At 56.7% G+C, this 14,494-nt stretch overlaps 1 protein-coding gene across 1 annotated transcript in view; it reads left to right on the forward strand.

Annotated features, from left to right (window-relative positions):
• Window positions 1–14,494, forward strand: part of Cmip (c-Maf inducing protein) — a 196,808-nt gene that overhangs the window by 161,736 nt on the left and 20,578 nt on the right. Inside the window, exons 6-10 of the mRNA XM_026393018.2 lie at window positions 584–646; window positions 3,442–3,522; window positions 6,522–6,625; window positions 7,672–7,776; window positions 13,393–13,746. Coding sequence (XP_026248803.1) covers window positions 584–646; window positions 3,442–3,522; window positions 6,522–6,625; window positions 7,672–7,776; window positions 13,393–13,746 — 707 coding nt within the window. The remainder of the gene's footprint in view (window positions 1–583; window positions 647–3,441; window positions 3,523–6,521; window positions 6,626–7,671; window positions 7,777–13,392; window positions 13,747–14,494) is intronic.

Here is a 14,494-nt window from a genome sequence, read left to right on the forward strand (position 1 = left end):
CCCACCAATGAAGGCTGGAGCCCCGCTCGCCCTGACCTGCAGGTGACCCTTGAGGTGACTCTAGGCCCCTTTCCAAGTGGGAAACTGAGGCAAGGCAACTTGTTGTTCTATGGCCACACACCCAGCAAGCGTCAGAGTCAGGGCTTGTACTTGGGGCTGTGCCCCCAGCCTGTGTGCTTGTCCCTTGGCACCTGTGGGGGGTTAATTCCAGCACCCACCACAGAAACCAGAACCTGAGGGTGCTCAGGCCCTTGCCTAAAGTGGCGAGGTACCTGCCCACTCTGATGTCCTGTGTGCAATTCCAGGGTATGAGTCTGAAGGGGACACAGTGGGTGGCAGCAGGCCATGCAGCCCCTAAATTTATACACACCACCGTGTGTATTGTGTGTGTGTTTCCCGGGGAACAGACCAGGGCTTTCTGAGCCTCTGGAGGGAGCTGTGGTCCGCAGATCAGAAAATGGGCTTTTTCTGCCCGAGGACGGCAGAAGGCTGCTCTCCTCTCAGGCCACCTCTCCTGTAGGAGTCTGGCCCAGCCGGGCTGCCGCACAGTCCGTCCAGCTGACACTTGCTCCTTGTCTTTCAGGCCATCGCTCCTCTGCTGGAAAACAACCATCCCCCTCCAGACCTCTGTGAATTCTTTTGCAAGGTATGGTGTGGCTGAGGTGGGGCTGTCCACACGGTAGGGGTGGTTTACACAAAAAGCTGAAAACCCAGGCCCTCCAGCCTGGGGCCAGGGTCCCAGATGCAGGCAGAGGACATAAAGGGCACCTGTCCTTAGGACTACAGCCCCTCTGCCACACAGGTGACAAGTTAGAACAGGGTCCCAGGGCAGGGGGCAGGGACGAGCATCTGGGTTTTCTTTGGAATAACTCCCTGGCTGTCTTGGGAAGCAGTTTGCAGAGATTTTCTGGGCTCCTGACGTCAGAGCTGGGTTATTCTTAGCCAAGGCTCCTCCAGGCACCAGCTGGCCCACGGTAGGGGCCAGCCGCGGGGCTTTCCCTAGGCAGGGGAAGCTGGCGGAGTGTTCCAGGTTAGCCCAGGGGAGCCTTGGAGCCAGGCGTCCATTCCCAGGGACGCAGAGCCAGCCTCACAGCAGGACTCAAGCAACACTGCCCAGCAGCACTGCCCAGCAGCACCAGGGCCAGGCCTCCTGCATTCCCAGGGATCGGGCACATGCTGGAGGCGGCACTAGCCCACACGCCTGTCTGTTCTTTACTATGTGCTTGGCCTGGCTCTGTCCCCTCCCCGGAGCTCCCCCACTCCCACTCCCGCGCTTCCCATCCTCCTTCCTGCCCTATCTCCCTGGGCACATGAGGGTGACCTCTGCCCCTTCCATGGTCATGTGCTGCCCTTAGGGGAGGTGCAGATGCTGTGTCCACTCATGAGACAAGCTGGAGAGACCGCAGAACAGGCACCAGGGGAGGAGGCTGGGCGCCCAGCCCCAGCCAGGGAGTGCTCTGTGTGTCAAGGGTAGGGTTGGACAGAGAGATGTGACCAGGCCTTTGTCTTCAGCCTGCCTCTGCAGCAAGAGATCCTTTCCAGACACGCACACCTCTGCAGGCCTGAAGTGCTGGGGTGCGTCTGAGGGCCCAGAACCCGACAGGAATCCACAGGTGCTAAAATGGAGGGTGCCACCTTTCAGGATGCCATGGCCCAGTGAGCCGCTGAGCCACTTTCCTTGGGCTGGGAGCCCAGAAGGAAGCTGCGGGGATGCAGCCTGGCCTAAGCAGCTGTCTGGACTCACAGGCAGCCTCCCTCTGGGTTTCCAAGTCTGTCTGTGTTCGTTTCCCAGGGAAGCCCTGGTTTCTCATATCCCAGGTCCATTGTCCTCATCCAGGGGTGGGCAGCTCAGCACCTCCATGGCCAGTGGGATTATGAATGTGCGCAGGACGGTGGGGTGGGGGTCTGCTCAGCATGGAGGCCTTACATTTCAGTTCAGAAAACAGCACCATGCTGCTGAAGGAGAGCAGCTGGGATGGCTAAAGCCGGAGCATTTTCAGCTCCCTGGGTGTTGTCGAACCTGATCGTCAAGGTCCATCAGACCAGGGGTGCTGGCTCTTGGTTCTGCAAGAGTCTTGTCATATAATAAATAGGAATCCTGTTGGAGTGGATTCCTTGACCTTGACTGCGCCATCTGAAGCAGTCTCACGCTTTTAGATAGAAACAAAAAGCTACTAGAGACTCTATTCCATGACACTTTTTTAATCCCACCCCCCAAAAAAAGCCATGGCACCCCTGTATCCACACAAAAATCTACACACATTTGTTCATAGCAGCTTCATTCATAACTGCCCAAACTCAGAAGCAACCGAGAACCCTCAGTGGACAAATGAATAAAAATCAGTGGTGCCTCCCTGCAGTGGGATCATACCCAGCATTAAAGAGAGTGGAGCTATTGGGCTGGGCTGGGGCTCAGTGGTAGAGCGCTCACTTCGCACGTGCGAGACCCTGGGTTTGATCCTCAGCACCACATAAAAATAAATAAGTGAAATACAGATCTGTGTCCAACTACAACTAAAAAATAAATATAAAAAAAAGAGAGAGAGAGAGGTGCTGTCAAGCCACAAAGGCACATTAGAAATGAAAGAAACCACACTGGAGAAGCTGCCCGCTGTGTGATTCCAGCTACAGGCATAGCAACCCTGATCCCCAATTTGAAATCTGAAAATGCTGCAGAATCCAAAGCTTCTCCAGCACTGATGTGACGCTACAAGTGGAAAACTCCTCACCTGGCAGGTCACAGTCAAAACACAGGCACACTAACGATGTTGTAGAACTTACAGAACGGCCTCCAGGCTGTGTGTAACCGGGTAGGAAGCACAGATGACTATTTAGACTTGGGTCTCATCCACAAGATGTCTCATGTACATACGAATATTCCAAAATCCAAAAAAAGAATGGAAACACTTCTGGTCTCTTACATTTCAAAGACGGGGTGTCAACCTATATTGATGTGCTGGGAAAAGCAAGGCCGTTGAGACAGAAGGGAGATGAGAGGTTGTCAGGCTTGGAGCGAGGGAAGGGTGAGGAGGCAGGACGCAGAGGACTTTGAGGGCAGTGAGCCTGCTCTGACTGCTGCTGCTGTGGTGGATACGTGTCCTTACACGTTGGTCCAATCCCAGAAAGTGTAGGACGCCAAGGGTGCACCCCAGTGTAAACAGTGGACTATGGGTGCTAATGACAAGCCAGTGTGGCTTCGAGGCCCGGGACAAGGGACAAGCATCGCCGTGCCCTTGGGATGTCGACGGGAGATATGCAGTTGAGTGGGCGGGTGCATATGGAACATCTCGCCATCTTCCTTGTGGTTTTGCTATGAGCCTAAAACTGCTGTAAAAATTGAAGGCTTTTTAAAAATAAGCTGGGCTCCCTGGCCCTGGCCCGCTGGAAGCTGCAGGCTGTATGGACGCTCCAGCTGAGTTGACCCACCGTCTCTCCTCCCAGCACTGCAGAGAGCGGCCCCGGTCCATGGTGGTCATCGAGGTGTTCACCCCCGTGGTCCAGAGAATCCTCAAGCATAACATGGTGAGTTCCTGACCCCCGACCGCCGTGCCCCAGCCTCCCAACCTCCTGCCTTCCCACAGATTTAGGGGATGGGTGGTCCAGCAGTCTGTTCAGGGAGCTGGGAGTTTCATGCACCCATCTTCCTTGACTCAATTTTCTTCCATAAGGCCACAGGAAGAGTCTTTTCACAGTTGGTTAGAACAGCAGCAGCACTGGCTTAGGAGGCACGTTCTGTGCAAAGCAGACCCAGGGGTGGGGGGACGCACTTGTCTCCAGGACCTGAGGGTGACCCTGTACTCGGGCTCTGCCGAGCAGCTTTCTCCCAAAGAGCAGTGTGGTGGGGGGAAGAGCAGATCACGGTGGAGAGCCTTGTGACCAAGGTCAGCAGCAGTGACTCTTGTTGACAGTGGGGACCTTGAGATGAAGTGATGCAAACCGTGCACTTTACCCCTCCCCGCAGCCCATCACCCCAGTCTCACCTCAAGAAAAACCTCACACACATCCCAACCGAGGGCCCAAAATCCATCCAGCCATCCAAACCCTGGAGATGAGGAGCTGACACAGGAGAGGAGACTAAGGAGACTGGCAGCCAGACATCATGTGGGATCCAGGAGAGGACCCCAGAGCAGAAAAGGGACATTAGGGGAAGTGATGGAAATCTGGATGAAATATAGACTTTACAGAATTGAACTGCCCAGTTACAGGATCTGGCACTTGTGATCTGTGGCTCCTTGTGTTCTCGCTGCCGAGGAGCACAGGGAAGCAGGCTTCGTGGGCAGGGTCCACTGACCGGCACTGAGGCCTGGCTAGAAGTCAGATATTCCCAGATTTCTCGCACACCTTCTTAGAGCCAAGGAGAGTGCCTGCAGGGCACCTCACAGCGAATGCACAGGAGCCTGGGACCCAGAAAGGCCAGGCGCTGCCCCACCCAGGTCTGTGGGTGGGGGCCCATTCCCACTCACGAAGTACTGTGCTGGCCTGCAGCCTGGACGCTGAGGTCCCTGCGCAGGGGAGCACCTATTCTCTGCTCTTAGCCATCACACACCCTGATGGAGTGTTGCTTTTTTCTGAAATCCTCTAGATTTGGGGCAAATTCATCTTTTGTTTTCCAAACGTGGGAGGGGACACCGCATGCAGTTCTCTCCAGGACAACAGGGTGGGGAGGGGATTTCTGCTTGACGTGGGCTCTTCTAGCTTTAAGGAGGAGCACTATCTGCTCTGGCCAGCTGGGAGGACAGGGCCTCTTCCTGCTGGCATGTGGGGTGGTGAGGGTCCAGAACAGAGGCCTGGGTTTAGTTTTGTTTTGTTTGCAAGGGGTCTAACTCGTCAAAGCAGAGCCACGTGCCCAAGGCACACATGCCAGGCGATGTCTCTGGGGCACACAGACCCCGCTGTTTTGCATACTCCATGGTAGTCATTATTCACAGGGTTCTGGGGGGACCTCTGACATCAGGGAAAGAGTCAAAACTCTGCCTGCTATCCTTGCATTTTCTCAGTCTCACAGCCCGAGTGTTGCCCACCTAAGTTTTCTGCATAGAATCACAACTGCTGCAGGGCACCCCCGAAGTCAGCAGAGGCCATGGTGGCCTGGCCTCAGGCATGAGGACCCCAGCACTCCTCAGCGTCAGGCAATGTGGAGCATCCGCATCCCACATCCCACGGGTGTCTACTGACTAAACGCCACAGTGGGGTCAGGAGAGAACTGCAGACAGGACCAAGGAGCACGCACTGCTCTTGGGAAGGACCAGCGGTGGGCAGTGGGGGCTGGTGGAGCCAGACCTGGGGTCCTGGCAGCCAGTGGGGCACGGGGAGCCTTGACCTTCGTTCAAGGCCACTTCTTCATGCTCAGTGAGCGGCCAAGGCTGTGGCCAGTGTGAGCAGGCACTGCCCCAGTGGTCTTGGGGGCTTGTGCAGCCCCTCTCACCCCAGAAGGGGGAGCAGCAGCCACAGCTTGGAGCCCTGCAGTTGGGGGGCCCAGAAGGGAGGTCTCCTTCTGCCTTCCTGTTCTGTAGGTGAGAACCCTGATTTGGGTGGTTTTTTCTCTGATGGATAGAGCGCTTGTGGTGTTGGGATGGAACCTAGGGCCTGTGCAGGCTGGGCAAGCGCTCACCACTAGTGCCCCTGCCATCAGGTGGCTTTCTTGATGGGTCCCCTGTTGGAAGGCATAGGATGAGCTGGGGGGTACCAGTGTCCTGCTGCCAGCCACTTGTCCAAAGAGCTTGGGCAGAATGGCTCTGGGCTCTCCCTGCTGGCTGCCCAGGACACCAGGCATGTACTGGGAAGACCAGGGTCATCCAGGTGCCTGGCAGCCCCAGGACCCCCCAACACCCCCATACACACACCACCACAGTGCTTCTTCCACACCCTTCTTTGAGCAACAGCACCCCCTGTCTCTCCCATCTGCCTTTTGTCCCCATGCACCTTTGGTGGTGGCTGTCTATCCAGGGAAGTGTCATCAAACATTCCTTAGTTGGGTCCTGGAGCAGGGAGGCTGCACCTGTGCACTGTCAGCTTGTGGGCTACCTTCCCACCTGTCACTCCCTCACTCTGGGGAAGGAGCAGGTGTCTCCTTACTAAGTGTGGTGGTTTGGGGACTCAGGGAGCTACTTTGTCCTGTGCTACTTATCTCTTCCACACCCCCAGCAAGTCCAGAGTCTTCCCCAAGTCGATGCCTGCACCAAGCACCTTGGCTTGGCTGGACTGAGGGCCTCAGATCACAGCTCAGAGAAAGCAGGGGCCAAGACTCTTGGGTGGCCACAGAAGTGAACCTAGCTTCCTGGGGCTGTGGGAGGCTGGCTACATGGTCCTGCAGAGAGAGGAGGGGCTGAGGCCAGACAGCTCCTGTGCCATGGGTCATCAAAGGCAAGAGCCAGGGCAGTGCTGGTTCTCCAGGTGACTGTGCTGAACCGTGCGTGAGCTTCCTAGAAGCGGGGCTTCCCGTTCTCTGTGCACTCCAGCAGAGCCGGACCCCACCCGCTCCAAGGTGCCTCCCCAACTCCCGCCCTCTGCTCTGTGTGCAGGACTTTGGGAAGTGCCCGCGACTGAGGCTCTTTACTCAGGAGTACATCCTCGCCTTGAACGAACTCAACGCGGGGATGGAAGTGGTGAAGAAGTTTATTCAGAGGTAGGTCTCCCGTCTGGCCTCTACCCCTGGCCTGAGAGCCCGCTTCCCTCCCTCTTGGCCCCAGCACTCCATTCCACGACGCCCAGGGGAGTCGGGTGGTGTTCCGTAGGCCTGTTGTCTTATCTTTACAAGGAACTCCACTAGGTCCTCCCAGCCCTGTGTGGGCTGAGCTGCCTGCTTGTGGGGTAGCACTGTGCCAACCTCTCTAATCCCATGTCCTCCTGTATGGGCAGGGGCCATGAGACTGCATGAGGCAGCCCCTAGCATGGTAGTGTTGCTCAGGAGGCACTTGGGAAGTGGTGGAAGTCCTAAGCAGTGCTGCCTTCTCCCCTCAACCCCTGTGCCACCGGGTGGTTAAGAGAGGATCTTACCCTGGTGGTCTTAGAGAATCAGCAGGACTTACGGCCACCTCCCACTCGTGACCAGGAGGCAGCCGGCTGCTCTTGCTCTTGCCCATTTCTGAGGTTCAGGCTTTGCCCGCTTGCTTTTCTTGTATTGTTCTTCACTTTTCTCTTCATACTTTAGTTTTACTTATCCAAGTACCCACTTCACCCTGTGAGTGTGGGAATTCAATGTGGTTAAAACGGTTCTGAAGCCTCAGAGTTCTGAAGTATCCCACCTGACCCTCCAGCGCGTTTCCAAACCCAAGTGCTGCTGTGTCCTTCTTCCAGAACCCTGGGACCTCAGGTTCCCCTACAGCCCCCTGTATGGTTAGTGGAGTTTCACCAAGTGAGTCCTGTCTTGGGAAGGCTTAGTGACTGTCCTAGATCCATGCCAAGCCTAGATGACCATAAAATTTTTTCTTCCAAAAAAGTACACTTTGGAGAGTACAGTGGAATGTTAGGTGTGACTACTCCAGAACCAGCAGGTGCAGGTGTGGCTGCCCCGGGACACGCAGGCACCAGTGCTGTCTTTCTGTGAACCAGGAAGTTGATGCTCATTGTCACTCTGGAGAAGGGGCCTGTTTCCCTCATGTGACAGCCACTGACACGGGGGAGCATGCCAGGCCACTCAGCTGGCTCACCTTGCCCTCCACTCTTTTCCAGCATGCACGGCCCCACAGGGCACTGTCCCCACCCCCGGGTCCTGCCCAACCTGGTGGCTGTGTGCCTGGCTGCCATCTACTCCTGCTACGAAGAATTCATCAACAGGTCAGTGCCACCCCGGGGGGCATAGGGGAGAGGTCACAGGGAGGTGGAATAGCTTCTGCTGGGCTGGACTCAAGTTTGCCAAGTCCCCTGGGCGTGTCAACGGGGGCATGGCCCTGGGAGGGTGCTGAGAAGGCAAGCGCTGCGTCTGTGCCAGCACCCACGGGCTGCTAGGTGACCGGCTCTGGGAACCAGATTGTGTGCCGAGGACTCTGACCAGCTGGTGTGCAGCGTGGGGGGGTGCACATGTGTGAGTGCATGTGTGTGGGTGTGTGCGCGTAGCAGGGGCTCACAGTGAGGTCTGTTTCCGGCCTAGTCCTTGAGAGCACAGGGTTCTTCTGGCTTTTCTTGGGCACCGGTCTCAGGCCAGGCGTGGTTCTTGGTGCTGGAGATTAAGTATGGTCACCACTCCCCTGGCCCTTTGAGGCCTGGGTTCTGTCCTGCAGACCGGTCAGCAGCAGGATTGTGTCAGTTGGGAAGAAGGGCTGTTCGTGAGGTGAGACAGAACAGGCGGGCAGCAGGGGACTGGAGGAGGTCCTGCAGGGCCTCTTCCTAGAATCAGATCCCCCAGGGGCTAACCCTGGACCCAGATGCAGGTGGAAGCAGATGCAAGTGCAGGTAGAAGGAGACAGAGAAGAGGGGACAGCTGGTCCAGCTGAGTTAGCAAGCAGGTGACCACTGCAGGATGAGGTTAGTCATCCCTTGAGGGCCGACACTTGCAGTTCCCAGGCCCCTTTCCTTGCTGGTGGAGGTCTACTCCTGGGGTAGGCCCCCTCGGGTACCATGAGTTCACGAGGAAGTTTCTGCAGTGATTTCTAGTCATTGGAGGAGATGTGGCATGTGCATGATGGTGATGATGTCTGCTGCAGCCTCCCAGTTGTCCAGACAGTTCACTGCACAACTCCAAGGAATCAGTGTCTAGGCCCCACTGTAGCTGAAGATGCGACAGAGTGGACTTTGGTTTTTCTCAAAGAAAAAGTAGTAGAGCACAGAGACTGTTTTAGTCAGCTTTTCCGTTGCTGTGACTAAAGGACCTGACCAGAACAGCTGCAGAGGAGGAAAGGTTGATTTGAGGGCTCACTGTTTCAGAGGTCTTAGTCCATAGAAGGCTGACTCCACTCCTTGGGGCTTGAGGTGAGGCTGAATGTCATGGAGAGTGTGGAGAGGGAAGCGCTCACATCATCAGGAAGCAGAGGGACTCCACTCGCCAGATACAAATATATACCCAAAGCACACCCCAGTTCCCACCACTCCAGTTACCACCCAGTTAATCCCTGTCAGGGCTCAGTCACTGATTGGGCTAAGATTCTCACAACCCAATCATTTCTCCTCCGAACCTTCTTGCCTTGTGTCACCTGTGAGTTTTTAGGGGACACCTCACATCCACACTATAATAGAAGCCCTGTGCAGACAGGACTTCTAGAACAAGCACCATGCTTTGAGGGTTAGAGGAAGGAGTGGGAAAGGGGCCTTGGTAAATCGGGGTGTCCCTGAGGCAGAGCGTTAAAAGGCAGGGCTGCTGTCCTTAACGCCTTCAGCCCCAGGTCCTGGTGTTCAAATGTAACCAGACCCTGGGGTTAGGGCATGGAGGACGAGCTGGTTGTTCCCAAGTGCCTGTCCTAAGGCCTGCAGCATGGATAAGAAGAGAAAGAAAAAATACAGAAAAGGAAGTCAGACAGTCCCCCGGACACCCAAGGCTCCCCTGTACACACTGGTGTTCGCTTGCCCTGGCCTTGGACTCCAGCTCTGAGGCACAGATGTGCACAGGACACCCCAGCTCCTTTCCTGGCACCTGACTCACCTGGCCTGCAGGGTGCTTTGCACACCTGGCTAAGGTGGCGGTGGGTCAGGAGCATAAAATGGTGATCGCAGGGCTCCGTAAGGCGCCTGGAACAGGAGGCAGAGGACAAGGAGACTGGAAATCTCTCCCAGTTCACACCTAGGGGAAGGTCAGAGGGGAAAGGAACAGAATTGGACACAAGCTCGCTGCCTCTCAAGGGGAGCAGCCCCACCGGGGCCCCCCTGCTCCCCTCCCCAGCACTTGTTCAGGGGCCACCACGTGCCAGGTGCTAACGTTGCCCAGGTGAAGCAGCAGTGGCAGGTGAACACAGTCCAGCATGGTTTGATCAAGGCAGTGAGAGATGGGGCGGGAGGGGCACCGTTGCAGTCTGGCTGGGGTCTCAGCCTCCTGGGAAGGTTTCAGACAACCGGAAAGCAGAGCCAGACCTGTGAGCTGGCAGTTCCCCTCCTGTCTGTGCTGTATATTCACCAAAGACACGTGTGCGAATGTTGATGGCGGCATGGCTTCCAACAGCCCCAGACTGAAATCTTCCCCAACTTGAATGTACCACAACAGTAGAACAGATAAATAAACTGTGTCCTAAACAAATTGGCAGATGCTGCGAGCACTGCACAAGGATCCATATATAGTAGCAGGAATGAATGAACTAGTGAACCTCACTGAGCGCATCATACCGAGCGCAAAAAGTCAGACCCAAAGGATACCCTCAAGGCTGGGCAAAACTCACTATGGCGGCAGGCTGCAGAATGGTGGCAGGTAGCTGCCAGGCTCCTGGAAACAGTCCGCACCCTGCACTCTGCTTTGTGTCCTCAGTTTTCCTCCCAGGGGGGAATTGGCAATGTCTGGACACAGCTGACAGCTCTCTATCCCCAGATGCCAGGCTAGTCCCGTTGCAGAGCCCTGGCCGGGGTGCTTTTACACGGGGAGATGTGTGGAAATTACCTCTGTGCCCAGGAGTCACTCCCTCTGCCGACCCTGGCAAGTTAGGCTCAGCTGACTTAGGCCCTCAGAGGACATGCTCCCCAGCCCTGTGGCCAGCGATGCCACGTCACTTGAGGGCAGTTGCAGCAGGGATACTGAGGCCATGGAAATTGGCAAATGCTGCAAGCCAGGGTGCCTTTTCCTGCAGAAGTGGTTATGAGACGTCACCGGCATCCTGCAGTCAGAACAGGGTCCCTGGGCCCCATGGGCTGCCTGTGGTTCTGATAGAATCGGGGTGGTCTGGCACACCAGAGCTGAGAGCCCCTGCTCTAGGGAGACCAGGAAGGACCCCTCAGGAAGGTGCTGTGTAAGCCGAGACCTCCCGGCTGTCAGCAGGGCAAGAGGCAGGAAGCAGGTGATCCAGGCAGAGGGAGAAGCGTACACAGGGCCCAGCAGGGGTGGATGAAGTTGCTGAGGTCACAGTATTTTCTGTGGGTGAGCCTTGAGCCCCTGCCTCAGAACCACCTGGACGGCCACTTTCAGATGCAGATTCCTGGAGGTGGCTCTTGTGGCGGGGTGCCCAGGAATCTGCATCCCCAACTCCTCAGGTGATGCTGCTTCACAGGAAGGGTAGAGGCGCTCCACAGGGCAGGAACCCAAGGAAGTTGGTGTGAGTGGGGCAGAGAGCAAGCAGCACAAAGTGGCGCTGGAGAGGGAGGCAGGCCCAGGCATAGCCAGATCTGCGGAGCTCAGCTTCTTGACCTTTGCGACTGACACTTTCCTGGGGATGGTCTTTAAAAGCAGATTTGGGTGCCGATCTGAGAGGCTCCCTGCTCTGATAGTTGTGCCATGGTGGGGACCACTCTTTAGCACTGTCTCAATGGCAGGATTTATTCTGAGAAGGCTGGAGAGTCAGTGTGGGTTGGAAGTAAAGGAGGCCCTCGTGGGATTTCAGTGCCAGAGGTTCAGGTCACGCTGCTGCTGGCTGCAGGATGGGCTGGAGGAGACGAGGGGGGCATCAGGCGGCTCCTGAAACAGGAGGGGGCGAGACAGGTTCTGCCACCTCCCCCCAGGCTGGCCTCAACTCCCTGCTTAGCAGAGCTGAACCCCCTCAGAGCCCAGAGGAGTCGGGGTCCCCACCAGTGTTGCCAGTTCCTCCAGATACCCCAAGACACTCATCTCCAGGGAGATGTTCCTGGGCTCACGTCCCTCACACCCCATTGGTCAGTCCCTCCAAGATAAAGCTGCAGCGTTCTCTAGGCCTTCCGCAGAGCTCCGGCGGCACATGATGTACTCACAGGCACAAGAAGAGACAGCTCGACCCAGGTTAGCGTGGCTCTCGGGAAAATCACCCATCAGAGCCAAACAGCCTTGAAAATCCACTCCCAGGCCCAGCAACGCAAAGGACATGGAGCGCTGAGCATCGGGGAGCAAATTAGGTCTGAACCAAAGGAGACATTCGGGCTGCCCCACCCCCCACAGGCCACACACAATTTTCCATCGACCGCAGAGTTCTTGGATGGTAGCCAAGGGATTGTTTTTTCCCCCAGCAAAGTTTAAAGCATGTTTATTAAACACCCTTGGTGGGCTCAGCTCAGCCCTGGCTGGTGGCAGGTGCTGGGTGAATTCAGCCGCTCCCTGTGCGTGGAGTCTGAGACTTGCACAGGGCCCCTCGTGCTGCTACTCAGCACAGGTGCAAGAGTGCAGGAGGCACAGAGGACATGCGTGGGAAGCACAGGACATGCACGGGAGGGTCTCCTGGGGAGGCCTGGACCAGCGCTCAGTCAGGTGGAGCGAGGATCTCAACCTTGACCACACACACTGGAGCCTGGAACATGACTCATGTCCAGACCTCACCCGGAGGTTCTGATCTAATTGGACTTTGGGGTGTTTGAAGTGCCCCAGGAGATCCTGGTGTCCAACCAGGGGAAAAGCTGTGGCTTAGAGTTCAATGGGAGGAAGAAATCAAGGGAGACTTCCTGCAGGAGGGCACCTGCACAGGGTCTGAGGAGGTCTTGGGAGAACCTGGTGGGAGGAGCCTGGCTTTGTATCAGAGAGATCCAGTTTCATATCCCAGCTTCCTTGACTCAGGGAGGTCATTTGACCTAGGGAATACTTTCGGCACCAGTGTTTGGAGCATCTGTGTAGCAGCACTCAGCACAGTGCCAGCCTGTGGGCACCAGCCCAGGATACCCATTGCTGCTGTACCGCCCCGGTGGGAACCAAGTGCATTAGGAAACACTCAGAGGAGGGGTTTTAACCAGGTCAAGGTGCTGACGAGTCCTGTTGTGAAGAGGCCTAATTTTACCACTTGGCCCCACATTTTCCAAACAAATGTGACATTAATGATGCCATGTCACTTCTAGTAACACCCTGGGCAGGCAGCTGTGATGGACGTGTGATGGGCAGTCTGGGGTTTGGGAGCCATTGAAGTGGGCTCCTGGGTGGACGGCAGATGCTGGCCTCGCTCACCTGGCTGGGGTGGGCGCTGGAGTGGGATCCAGGAGGACACTGGCTTCAGGATGGGGGTAGGCATAGAATCGTTGGCAGGAGAGGACCAGGGAAGGCATTCAGTGGAGGTGAGCCCCACAGCCTGTGGCTATCTTAGAGACGCTGGGTCTGTGGGGTCAGCAGGTGTTTTGAGGCCACTCTGTGCCAGGTCTGGAGCCAGATTCACTGCTTCCTGTCTGCAGGGCTATCAGTGAGCCGCTCCCCGTTCCTGGAGCAGGGATGAGGGCGGTGTTCCCTCCAGGCCTTGCCGTGGGGACTGGGGAGGCACTTAGCAGCCTGGTGCCTTCTGCATCATGAGCACTCGTAATGACGTCTCCAATTGCCACCACCCCTGCCTCCGAGCATGCCAGGCCGTTCTCACCTGCCTGCTCCTCCTCTTCCACCAGCCGCGACAACTCCCCCAGCCTGAAGGAGATCCGGAACGGCTGTCAGCAGCCCTGCGACCGGAAGCCCACCTTACCTCTGCGCCTTCTGCACCCCAGCCCGGACCTGGTGTCTCAGGAAGCCACGCTGTCCGAGGCGCGGCTCAAGTCGGTGGTCGTGGCCTCCAGTGAGATCCACGTGGAGGTGGAACGCACCAGCACTGCCAAGCCAGCCCTGACGGCCAGCGCGGGCAATGACAGCGAGCCCAACCTCATCGACTGCCTCATGGTCAGCCCTGCCTGCAGCACCATGAGCATCGAGCTGGGCCCCCAGGCTGACCGCACGCTTGGCTGCTACGTGGAGATCCTCAAGCTGCTGTGAGTATCCTGCAAGCCGCTGCCAGGGGCGGGGGGTGGGGGAGGGGGGCTAAGGGATGCCCCCTCTGCCCCTGGGCTCCGCCACAGTTGTTGACATGCCACCTGTGAGGTGGGGCAGGGTGGGTGGGTGTGTGAGTGCACGCACTTGCTTGGGGTCTGGAGAAGTGTGCACAGCCAGTGTGGCTGGGCATGGGTATACAGACACCAGAGTGAGTTCACCCAGCAGAGTCTGTGAGCACACACAGGAGTGTGCCCGGGAATGTACACATGTGGAGTGCATGCATGGCTGTGTGTGTGAGAGAGAGAGAGAGATTACATGGACATTTCTGCACGTTCTGGTTTGGGTTTGGGTTTGTTCTGAGCTTGTGTGTCTGCATGACTGTGGTATATATGGGAGTAGACTTCACATGGATTTCTCCATAGGGACCTACTGTGAGTGTCTCAGTGTTAAATGCACAAGTAAGGGTGTGTCTAGGCACTTGTCCTGGTGTTGTGCATGAGTATGCGTGTGTGCAATTGTGTGTGTGTGAGCAGGTGTTTGTGTTTTGTATGAGCCATGCATGTTTGTGTTGGTGTATGGCAGAGTGTGCGTGTGTGGTGAGTTTGAGCCTGCGTACATGGTGGGTATGGAGTCTGTTGTGCCTGTGTGCCTGCGTAGCTGTGGTCATGTGCTTTGTGTGGTCCGTGCACATGGGCGCCTTCTGTTAGGGCAGCATCTCTTTGGCATCAGCTCTACTGGACCGTGCTG

This window comes from Urocitellus parryii, chromosome 15 (genome assembly GCF_045843805.1).
Source record: "Urocitellus parryii isolate mUroPar1 chromosome 15, mUroPar1.hap1, whole genome shotgun sequence".
Lineage (NCBI taxonomy): Eukaryota > Metazoa > Chordata > Mammalia > Rodentia > Sciuridae > Urocitellus > Urocitellus parryii.